Source organism: Petaurus breviceps, unplaced genomic scaffold (genome assembly GCF_028583685.1).
Source record: "Petaurus breviceps papuanus isolate PSGF00001 unplaced genomic scaffold, PetGlider_PUasm1.0 90630, whole genome shotgun sequence".
Taxonomy (NCBI): Eukaryota; Metazoa; Chordata; class Mammalia; order Diprotodontia; family Petauridae; genus Petaurus; species Petaurus breviceps.
In genome coordinates, this window is record NW_027187291.1 from 3,117,336 (window position 1) to 3,129,922 (window position 12,587).

A 12,587-nucleotide genomic window follows, 5' to 3' on the forward strand; every position below is an offset into this window, starting at 1 on the left:
TCTCTCTCTCTCTCTCTCTCTCTCTTTCTCTCTCTCTCTCTCTCTCTTTCTCTCTCTCTCTCCTCTTTCTTCATATACAGATATAGATATCTCTCTATATAGATTATGTGTATATCTTTTATATATGTAAATATTTTTATTGACACATGTATATATGTATATATACATACACAGAGACACACATATGTACATATATAAACATATACACATACATATACATCCCCAGTTATAGAGAGCTCTTTGTGGTTTGGTCCATGTTGATATTCCACTGTCCACCCTTTTAATGTCTAGGCGTCAGTTTCCAAGTAGGATCTCTTGATACAGATTGAACATATTCTTTCAAGTTGGGGCTGTACTACTTCTACATTAGTAAGATTTCAGGAAGAAGAGTACAAATTGAAGGCAAAATAATGATGACGACAATGATAATGGTGGCAAAACCTCATATATACTGCTTTAAGATTTACAAAGTGCTTTCTTGCAATAAACTCTTAAGTTTAATAATGTAAGTATTATTATTTCTGTTTTATTGATGGAGAAGCAAGCTTAGCAAAAGTAAGTGATTTGTTTCTGGTCACATATTTTAGTAAGTGTCCCAGCTGGAATTCAAACCCAGATCTCTCCTGACTCCAAGTTCCGTGTTCTGTGTGCCACAGAGGGGTAGGGAATTGGGGGTATGAGGAGGGAGAAGAGAACACGAACCAAGCAAGAGCAACATTCAGCTCAGGGCAGAAGATGTTCTACATATGAGGAGTTTACAGTGGAAGGGAGGAGGGGGTGCTCCTTTGATCGATCAATCAATCAACAAGCACTTATTGTACCTACTGTGTACCTGGTAATGTGCTAAGCACTGGGGATACAAGTACAAAGCATGAAACAACCCTTACTTTCAGGGCACTTACAATCTAATGGGGGAGACAACAAGTACATATAAAGTATAATACATAGGATAAAATGTATATAATATATACAAAACCTAAAACCAAAACTAATATATATGAAGTAGTTAAATACAAGGTAACTTGGAAGGGGGAGGACACTAGCTTTTAGGGGTCTGAAGAAAGGTTTCACGTAGAAGATTGGCACTTGAGCTATATCTTCAAGGGAGAGAGGGACTAAAGGAACCAGAAATCATGTCAGTAATGAGGAAGAGGAGTTAGAAAGAACTTGGCCACTCAGGTTTGCTATGGACAGACTCTCACCTTTCTCTCCTCCCAACTCCCCAGGTTATCTGTGGTCAAGATGACTCCCCCCATGGCTCTGATGACCCTGAACATGATGATGCTGAGGGACAACCTCGGTCCCGGGTGCCTCGGAAACGGGGACATCTCTCCCCCAAGTCTCGTCAGATTACCAGCTCCACACTCCTTGGGCTGTTGGCCCCACCAGGGGAGTCATGGGGGGATCCAGGACAGCCCCCTGCCCATACCCACCATAGTGCCACATCTCCTGCCAAGCTGAAAAAAATCTTTGGCTGGGGTGACTTCTATTCCAACATCAAGACAGTGGCACTGAATCTACTGGTCACAGGGAAGATTGTGGACCATGGCAATGGTACCTTCAGTGTCCACTTCCAGCATAATGCCACTGGCCAAGGGAACATCTCAGTCAGCCTAGTGCCCCCCAGCAAGGCTGTGGAGTTCCACCAAGAGCAGCAGATCTTCATTGAAGCCAAAGCATCTAAGAGTTTCAATTGCCGGGTAGAGTGGGAGAAGGTGGATCGGGGCCGGCGGACCTCACTCTGCACTCATGATCCTGCCAAAACCTGCTCCCGAGACCACACACAGAGCTCAGCTACTTGGAACTGCTCCAAGCCCTTCAAGGTCATCTGTATCTATATTGCCTTCTACAGCACAGACTATAGGCTGGTCCAGAAGGTGTGCCCAGACTACAACTACCATAGTGATGCCCCCTACTATCCTTCTGGGTGATGACCTGGGTGGGAAGAGGGGAGGACCTTCAGGGACCTTCCCTCCCTCCACCAAGGGTTGAAGGGGATTGTACCACCAGAGGAAGAGGAGACTTAAGGGGCATGGGGTGGGAAAGAGGCTGGATTTTCAGGCAGGAAGGGAGAGTGTAAGCAAAGTTGTGGGATATGATCAGAGTAAAGTCAAGAGAGAAGGAAAGGGAAGAAAGTTTTGGAGTGGGAGCTATTGAGCAACCTTAAATATGTGAAATTGAAAGGGATGGGTTCTACGTAACCAAGCCTCACAAGAGACTGAGTTGTGGGTAGACACTGAGTTCCAGGGGTCTAAGGGGATGGGTTGGGGAAGCCTCTGGCAAAGCTCTAGGGTCAAATATCTCTAGGGATCAAGTGATGTAGAGGCACCTAGAACCTTAATTCCTTGGCCTCTGTACTCAAGAAGAGATAGATATGAGATCATATCTTCAGAGTTTGCAGTCACAGAGCATTTCCAACAGCCTGAGTGGAAACACTGCAGATGAATTTGGATTAGAACAAATACCCATCCTGGTGGTTGAGAATTATCAGCACCTAGTCCTTGAAGGTCAGTAGAGTGAAGTGGGAGGAATAACCATCAATCATCAAGAACTCAGTTAATGGAGGAACCCCCCACGCACACACCCCTCATCTTTAAGAGCTACTCTCCCTACTAATAAGGATCCCTGAGGGGGTCCTACCTCCCACTCTCAGACAATATTAGAAGGAATACTCTGATGGGACAGGCTTTTTGAGGGAGTGGGAAGAGAGTCTTCTAATCCCAGCAAAAGGTTCACTAGGAATAGACTGAAAGACATTCAGACATTGTACTGTTAATGATCTCTCCTCTTCTGCCCCCAATGCCTCCTGAGTCCCCTCCTCCTGTATTGGGTATGTTTTCCCAAGGGAGTAAGCTTGGGAGGGAAGACAGAACACCTGAGTCCCCTGTGCAACCTTTGCTTCCTCCACCCAAGGTGACTCTAAGGGGTTGCCAGTTACTTTAGAAGAAGCAAGGCTGAATGAGACAGAGGACACTGGGTCTCTGTTTCAGATGTTCTGTGGTGTCTGTATTTGGGGGGTGGGGGAGGGTTATGGTGGGATGAAAGGGAGGGCAAGGGGATGTCTTGTAAAATTACCTTGAATGTTGACTTCTGTTTGCAGAATAATGTTTTTGGAACAGAGAATAAAGCATTCCCAGGACTTGGGAATCTTAGTTGTGTAAATGAGAGAAATGACATTTGCTTTACCCAAGCTCCATCCCCACATCCTTTCCTTGTCCCTAATTGGTCCATCTCAGCATTTCTGGTCTTGGAGCCCAGAAGTAAAAAGCTCCTGACCAATGTTTGGTGATGGCCAGCTGCAGGCTCCAGGATTCCTTCTTCATTCTTCCTATCCTTCCAAGAGTCACTGTTGTGCAGATAAGGAGAGGAATTGCTAAGCAAGGATCACTGAGCTGTTTTGAGGATATTTGGCATAGCTACATGATCAATTAGATCAAGAGAAATTCGTGCTGTTCTTTCCTCTTCTGCAACCTTAGAAAAGCAGTCTTCAGGTAGTATGACAGAGGGAAGGGAAGGTAGACTCATGGAAAGAAACCTCACTTCTGATATGAGTTTTGTTACTGAATTGCTGTATGACCTTGGCTTCCTTTTTTAAAAAAAATCTTCCCGATTTCTTCATCTCTAATGTGAGATGATGCTTTGAGGGACTTCTAGATTTGGACATTCCATGTTTCTAGAAAAATCTGTGATTCTAAAGTGCATTTGAAATGTTGAAAGTACTATTCCTTAATTTTTGTATTATTATTGTTTCTGCCTGCCACCACCAGTCCTCCCACACTCTCCAAAGGAGGCAACTATCGATGCCTAATGGAGTTAAGAGGCAGTCATAAGAGCTTGTGCTATCAGATTTTTTTCTGAAAGGAGATGTATGAAATCAAAGGATGTGTCAACAAAGGAACAGGCAGTGAGGGGTGACCTGGAGGAAGCCAACCACCCAGTACTGCCTGTCAGTGGCAGATGAGAGAATAGGGTCTGGAAGAGTGTGGTTACTAGGCAACCAGTGCTGCCCATCAACCTTCTGACCCCTGCCCCCAACAAGGAGAGGGAGGTGCTTCAGGGGTCAACATGGGAAAGAGAAGCTGCAGGGAGCTGCCCTAAACCCAGTCCAGGCCAAAGCTCCTTTAACAGGTGTCTGAAGGATTCAGACGTCAGGACACTCCACTTTCCTTAACTATGCTAATATGAGCTGACAACATTATTTTTACTGGTTGGGTGAGATGAAAAGGACCCTGGTGTTTGGCCAAGCATACACTCCATTTGGAGACAACCAGGATATGCTGCCTGTGGACTGGAATCAGGGGATGGGGTGTTAGAGTGAGGGAGGGTGGAGATGGTCAGTTAATAAGCCATTTACTTTTCCTCTCCCATCTTCTGAAGCCAGCACCACTGTCCCATCTCCCTGAGACCCAACCTGAAAAATGAATTCTACCTTGCTTGTTCTCCTTGACCCTCATCCTGCTCCTCAAACCTGCAGAGATCCAGCTGCTGGCAGCAGCTGTATACCCAGGGCCTTGCATGCCCGACAAGTGTTCACCATGCAGGGGGTTGTTGCATTTTAATTACTTCATTTCACACCCCCTGATGCTCTTCTCTCCTGCCCACCTCTCCTTTTCCAACAAGGCCAAAAATGTTTGTTCTCAGCCTCCCTCTTGTTGTCCCATTTCCTTTGAAGAAGTCATGGTCCAGTAGAAAGAACCCTGGTTGTAGAATCAGAGGATTTGAGTTCAAATCCTGCCTCTAATGTCAATTGCCTATGTGACCTTGGGCAAGTCACTTAATTTCCTTGGGTCTCAGTTTCCTCTTCTATACAATGAGGGGTTGAAAGGAGTCTTTCTAGCTTCAAATCTATGATCCTATTCAACCTACCTGTTCAATTTCTTGACCATATTTCTTCTTTTCCACCCCCAATATTGTGTCAGTCCTCAATCCTTTTTGATTGAAATGCCTATTCTTCTGCCTCCACATAGGGCATTGGACTACTCCCTTCAAAATCCTTCCCCTTTAGGATGCCAGGAAAGAAGGAGTCTCTATGCCTGGAGAGTTGATAGCTGGGAAGCACCATGCCCAAGCTCCTTTCCTCTGTACTCGAGGCTTTCTAGCCCTCATTCCCTTTTCTGTACTCAGGAGAGTATGCCTCTTTGGAATGACCTTCTCCTTCCAACCTCTCCCTCAAATGAAAATTCTGGGGGTCTTTCTTCAGCCTAACCCAAATGTCTATTGATTATTATCCATCTTTCCCACTTAGCTTTGCTGCCTTGTCATGGCGCTGAGTACATGGTCCTATAGGCATAGTTACCTGTCCTCTTTACAATATGTTTGTCTGAGACTGAGTGAGTCAGTAGGAGCTCCCAGGAGGTGGGAAGTTTCTTCTGCCTAGAAGTGGAAACGTGTTCTGTATGACCAAGCCAAGTTCTAATAGCAAGAACCTCTAGACTAAATGTCAGAACATTCATTCATTCGGTAACCATTTTTAAGGGCCTTCTGTGGACACAAAGACAAAAACAAAACAGTCTCTGCCCTCTAAGAGCTTACATTCTATAAAGAGAAACAGCACATACACAGATAAGTCAATACACATTATATACAAAGTCATTTCTGAGATGGGTGTGAAGAAGAAGACCTGGAGCTACCCTTCCCTTGCTGTGTGATCTCACACAAATGACATCATATCCCTGGGCCTCAGTTTCCCAATCTGTAATTATGTGAGTCCTTGTTGTTTTGTGAAGGGCTGTATGATGTGGAAGCTCTACTTGAATCCCAATCACTCTGATGGTTCCTCTTGGTAAAAGTAGAGGGAGAAATGACTGTGGAGCTAGCTGTCTTCCCTCCTTCATTCCATTCTTTCTGGGGATGAGCAAGCATAAACTGAGTCACTCACATCCCTTCTCTCTAGTGAGAAGCATCAGTGACCTGGGCTTGTGGCGCAGCTCCTGTGGTGAGGTTTCCTCTCTGTGACGTGGACCTTGGCTCTTACAGAGATGAATGGTGGGTGGGTGGGCAGCTTGGCTGGGGGAGAAGGATCGTGATGTTCGGACATCTGGGTCACAGTGTTCACGTGGGGGAGGGGGAAGGAGGAAGGAAGGAAGTAGGGGTACAGAATGATCTCGTTGTTCCAGATTGGGAGAAATCCAACATCGGGGTTGGGAGTGGGAGAAGAGAAATGTCACTTCCGAAGACTTCAAGTCCTGTGGTATTGCCAGCAGAGCTGGTGACTCTGTGTGTGTCTGTGTGTGACTGTGTGCGTGTGTGCATGTGTGTAGGGATAGGCAAGGCGATGACACATAGCAATATGGATGCCCCACACAACCCCATAAAGCCTGAGCTTGGAGAAATAGGGGAGGCACTTACTAATTACTCCAAGGTCACTGGGGATCAGCAGCTGCCTTTACCCTCACTAGTTCCAAGGTGGTGGAACGATGGGTTGTCCTATCTCAGCTCCCACAAACGGCTGGGAATGTAGGACTAGGGATTTGTCTGTTGGAAGGGACTGGCCCCTGCAGGGAAGTGGTGAGTGAGAGGGGGCTTGGACAGGAGGCTCTTGTTTCTTGGCAGAATATAGATCCCAAATTTGAGCTTGGGGATAGTGGAGGGAGAGTGAGGTCTCTTCATTTTTTTACTCTCCAAGTGGCACCTAGCCAGACAGCCTAAGGCAAGGAGAATCTGGCACCTCCTGGGCCACAGAGGCAGCCAGATAGGTTTCTTTTTCCCCCAGATGGTTGGCCAGGAGGACTGAGTTGGAAACTGCTCTGGGTAAAAGGAAGAGCCAATCTCTTTGCTTCCTCCAATGGGTTTCCAGTATCATGAGCTTCACTTCCAGTGTGGCTGACTAAAAAGCAGATTCTGTTACTGATTCTGTCCTCATGTGACACCATGAGTGAACCACTTTATGCCTTTGGGCCTCAGTCTCCCCATCTGTAAAATAAGGTTTATGCCTACCAAATACCTCATTTGTTATGATGACATTTTTTTTAAGTGAGACTGCTTTGAAAAAGTATAATTCTCTCCTGATACATTTCATACCCTTCACCTCCATCTCTGGGCTGGGGTCATTCAAACATGCTTCCTACATAGCCACAGAGGGCTCAATAGCATGCAGTAGCACCCACAGTCTTCTCACCATTCCCGTTTGAAATAACTCTAGCCCCAGGACTCAGCCTCTGCTCAGCTAGGTCCCCATCCACTTTCCAGTGTAGCTGACATAAGATCCTCATTAAGGGCCTGGCTCATCCCAGCCAGATGGGAGCCTAATTTAATTAAGACCCTTTAATTAAGACCTGCAACCACACAGCTTTGAAACTCCCAACTGAAGTAAGGTGATTGGTAAAAGAGGGAGATCCCAGCTCCACCAAGAAGAGTATCATCAGGGCAAACATTACTGATTTGGGGATGGGGGGGGGAAGAGTTAGGACACCCTATCACACTTGATGGAAACCATGTGTTTCCTTTGATGACAAAGGATACATCTCTCCCAACACAGTAAGACCTCCCTAAGGGCAGGGACTATCTCCCCCAACAGACAAGAATCTCCTTTGGGGCAGACAGTTTTCTCCCTGTCACACTGGAAACTACCTGATACATGGACAGTGTCTCCTCTCCCTGATCATAATCTCCAGGAATTAGGGTCATGTCTTCCGTTGCTTCTTTGCTATCTTTCTTCACCATACCTAGGTCCTGAACAGCTAAAATATGAGATAAAATAGATTTGTTGTTGTTGACATCATTTTTTAGTTATTTCTGACTCTTCATGACCCCATTTGGTGTTTCTTGGCAAGGATACTGGAGTGGCTTGCCATGTCCTTCTCCAGCTCATTTGACAGATGAGGAAAATGAGACAAATAGGGTAAAGTGACTTGCCCAGGGGCACAGATATAGTGAGGGTCTGAGGCCAGATCTGAACTTAGGCCCAGCACTCTATCCATTATACCACCTAGACTTACTTAGGACTCAAGGAGAAGCAGATAAATTAAACCAATAAAAACAAAACAAAACAGACTCTAGAAATCTTGTCTCTTAAGAGCCCTTAAGCCAATCATAGAGGTCAGACTGCCAAGCTAGATAGCCCAAGAAGTAGATGATGCCCATATTCAGCAACTGGAAGACCCCATCCTTATGAAGTTAAGGGAAAGCTTTTCTTTCATTCCTGGCAGCAGTGAAAGCAGGCCACCACCTGAACAGATTTGGAATTTGAGCCTATTGGAGGATCAGAAACCCTTGGGGAGAGCAGCCTGGGGCTCACTTGTGAAAGCTGTTCCCCTTTCTGTCTGGGAATGTATCTTTGCAAGTAACTCAGAAAATGCTTATTGACTGATCCTGTTTGTTGGGTTCAATCCACTCAGATACGGTGGAAAGAGCAGACATGGCCAATGTGGGATTTTGTTTTGTTAGACTATGCATATTTGTTACAAGGGTTTTTTCTTCTTTTCAGGAGTGGAGAAGGGGTTTGGAAAGAGAAAATAAATGCTTATTAATTGGGGGGAAAATAGCGCTATGCATAAAGTCAGGAGACTTGGTTTTGAATGCTGGTTCTGACATCTACTTGTAGCCATGTCTAAGTCACTTAATCTTTCAAAGCCTCAGTGTCCTCATCTGTAAAATGGGGTTAACAATGTTTTAAAGAAAGCACTCTGTAGTGAGTCATCTTGCAATGAGAGACAAACTTGTGTCATAATAATAATAATATAAAAATAATAATTCTTATGGATACCTTTCAATCAAATATCTTTAAAAGGACTGAAGAGAGATAGGGAAAGAAACCCAGGTAGGACAGCTGAAAGAAAAAAGAAGTAAGGAATTCTGTTTTTAAAAATTGCATTAGGCAATGTCACATCCTCTTGGAGGGAGCAAATAACTTGTTTGTGTGATTGGGGGTAGGAATGGGAATGGAGCTTTGGAGCACAGGGAAATAACACCCCATTTTCCATTCACCTTGTTTCTAGGCCTCCAATAGGGCCTGCTGCTGCCTCATTCTGATTCTGCCATCTGCCACATCATATCAGAGATCAGATCTGGCGGGTTTGTTGTAGCTTTTCTCCCCCCCCCCCCTTTTTTTTAATGCAGAGGATCTGGCTCAGGATGTCACTCCACTGAGCAGAACAGGAAATTGAGGGGGAGGTAGGAGGTCTGAGATATATGCCTGGAGGGAAAAATAGGAGAAAGCTGGAAACATCAATACTGTTGAAGGAGAGAGAGAAAAGGAAAGAGGAAAGAGTGTTGAGGGGGGGGAGGATAAAAGGAAGAAGGAAAAAGAAAGGGGGGGGAGAGGAAGCAGGAAAAGAATGTTAAAGAAGGACAGGACATGAGCATCTGTGGAGATGATGTCTCCTAGCGTATAAAGCATTTATACTGATTCCTGACCCTTTCCAGAAGAAAACAGTAGTCCCAGAAGCAGGACTTCTGCGTTCAAATTCATGATTGCAGCTGACTTTTCCTTTTTCTCTGTATTAGATTTTTCCATCTGGGAGAATCTCATCTCTCTGCTTCTCACTTTCCTCTCTGGGGTAGGTGATACTGAGGAAGATCCTTTTAAAGATGGTGAAGTGGAAATAGCACTGCTCTTGGAGTCTGGGGACCTAAGTTCAAATCTTGGCCCTGACATTTATGTATGAATTTGGACAAGTCATTTAACCTCTCTGTTCCTTACTTTTCTGATCTATAAAGTGGGGAAAATATCTCATAGAGAAAAGCACTTTGTAAAACCTTAAGGTACTATCTAAATGAGCTAATGTTGCCAAGATGTCAAAAAATGAAGAAAAAGGAGGGAGAAACACAACTTAAGTATGTGTATCCTTCCTGTGTTCCCTCTGAAACCTCCAATTTGTCATCAAGCATGACTTCAGAAGTCAGATCTTGGTCATTCAAAGAAACTTGACTCGAGCTAAGAAGTCATTCAAAACACCTCATTTCCCTTCCCCAAACAACCTTCACTGCCCAATTTAGAACTTCCCAGACAAGGGATGCCCACTGACAGCTGAATGTTGACCCCCAGATCTTTCCCTTTGCTAACAATATCCCACAATCCTATTTTTTCTTGTTCAGTTGTTTCAGCTGTATCTTACTCTTCATGACCTCATTTGGCATTTTCTTGGCAAAGATACTGGAATGGTTTGCCATTTCCTCCTCCAACTCACTTTTACAGATGAGGAGCTGAGGCAAACAGGATTAAGTGACTTTCCCAGAGTCTCCCAGATAGTGAGTGTCTGAGGCCAGATTTGAACTCAGGAGGATGAGTCTTCCTGACTCTGGTCCCCTTGCTCTATCCACCATGCCACCTAGCTGCCCTAGAATCCCATTTTATTGACCCTTACCCCACTATCCTCTTGGTAGGAGACAAGTCATCTGCTCTTACTCCCTAAAATCCTCTGAGCCTTGCCATTTGCCCCGTTACTTTCTCTGCCTAAATATTGCCTGAATTCATCTGCCATGAACTAAACATAACCATGATCCTACCTTTTATCCATCTCCCCCAATTAGGATATTAAATTCCTTGAAAGCAGGAACTGTCTTGATTTTCTATTTGTAACCCCAGCCCTTAGCACAGTGCTTAACACATAGGAAAAATTTAATTAATGCCTTTCCATTGCATTCCTCTAATGCAGGACTACACCATCCAAGACAGGACTTAATCTCTGACAGAACCTGCAACCTCCCTCAGTAGTCCCAGTATTATGGACCCCCATCTCTAACTGCTTATAGTTCAACTCTATCTAAATGTCCCTCTAATACCTCAAACTTAAGATGTCCAAAACTGAGTTCATCTTTCCTGCCAATCCTTCCTTTAAAAACAAACAACTTTGTTATTTGTCAATGGAACCACCAATCAGCCTGTGTTCAAATCCTTGAGGCATTCTGGTTTTCCTCACCTTGCATAACCAAACAGTTACCAAGTCTTGTTAATTACACCATGGAAATGTCTTTTTGCATCCAAAGAATCTAAGTGCTGGTAAGGACACTGGAGGTTATCTATAGTATAATTCCTGCCTATGTACTTCTCTCTATAATATCTGCCCTGCCCCCAACAAAAGTCACCCCTGCTAAGAAATCCAGAAACATTGAATATCTCTTGAACCAACTTATTTTTATTTGGGTAGCTCTAATTCTTCTCTAAAACAAATTAGAAAAACTTTATTTACATCATTTGTTTGCTTTTTAATTAAGTGATTAAGAAAATGAGACCACAAGAGGTCCCTCTGGGTTGAGTAGTGGCAGGCACATCCAGTTTTTTGGGTTTTTTCTTTGTGTTTTCTATTTTTTTTTTTTGGTAATTTTTGTTTTACATTAAAATACAAAATGAGAAAAGAAAAAAAATGCCTTTGTACACAGCAGACCACAGGAGAGGATTCAATATAAAACAATAAATTACCATTTCAGGAAAACTTAAATAATAGCTGCCCAGGGTTGATTTTTTTTTGGGGGGGGGGGGCTTCCTTGTTGGTTTTCTTTTGTTCTCTGCTGTGCATTTTTTACTTTATTTATATCATTCGTTTTTTGCATCTCCTTCATTTCCCTATAGATTCCTCCCCCTTCTCCTACCCAGTCAGCCATCCCCTGGAATAGTGAAAAAAAGGGAGAAAAAAAAATTCAGCTCAGCAAAAGCAACCAACACATCATCTGTGGACAGTTCTGATTCTTAAAAAGTTTTTACTTACATCAAGTTGAAATTTGTCTCTGAAATCTTCATCCATTGCTCCTACTTCTGACCACTCCTAATGCTACCACTTTAGTAAAGTCTTCATTAGCACACACTTGAACTTCTGCCTCTGAAAGAGTTCCCACTTCCATTCTCTCTTCTTCTAAATCATAGAATCTAAATTATGCTTGTAGAAAAAGTCTTATGCATCTGGATTTGGCCATAACATCCCTCAGCTTATTTTGCGGAGGGATTGTTTCATTCTTGTTAACCAACCCCAGCACCTAGCCCAGGGTCTAGGTGATTAATAAATACTTGTTGAAACACTGTAAGAATGAACAACTTTGAGACACTTAAGAACTCAGATCAACAAATTGATCAACTGTTATTCAAGAAGACAGATGATGAAGAATGTGACCTGATATAGAGATGATACAGAATGAAACATATCTTTGGACACTGCCAATATGTGAATTAGTTTAGCTCAAATATGCACATTAGTTATAAGGGTTTCATTTTGCTTTATTTTTCATGGAGAGTAGGGAGAGAAGCAGAAGAGTTGGAAGGAAAAAATACTTGATAATTGAAAAAATAAAAGATACTTTATCAAATGGCTCGTTTCCTTTTGCCCATTACCAGAGTTCAAACAATGGCACATAAGATCATCCATAATGTGCTATTATTTGACTAGCCAAATTTCATGGTGTTCCACTCCCAAACTCTTATGCTTCTGCTAGTCTGAACTACTTGTTTCTCCTGTACAGGTACTGCAATTCTGAGCTTATGCCTTTGGTCACGGTATTCCCTTTATGCCTAGAGTGACCTTTGGTTGTAGTGTTCTAGCAGTCTTTGTAAGTTCAATTACCACTTCCTCCAGGAAGCTTTCCCGGGCCTTGATCCCTGGCCCCACTCTGAGTCAAAAATAACCTTTCCCTCTCTAGGTTCCATTAGGGTACAGACC

At 43.7% G+C, this 12,587-nt stretch overlaps 1 protein-coding gene across 1 annotated transcript in view; it reads left to right on the forward strand.

Moving 5' to 3' along the window:
- The window catches only part of NXPH3 (neurexophilin 3), a 5,419-nt gene extending 2,248 nt beyond the window's left edge, over nucleotides 1-3,171 (forward strand). Inside the window, exon 2 of the mRNA XM_069064394.1 lies at nucleotides 1,227-3,171. Within this exon, the coding sequence (XP_068920495.1) occupies nucleotides 1,227-1,931 (705 nt within the window). The 3' untranslated portion in view covers nucleotides 1,932-3,171. The remainder of the gene's footprint in view (nucleotides 1-1,226) is intronic.
- Nucleotides 3,172-12,587: the final 9,416 nt, after the last annotated feature.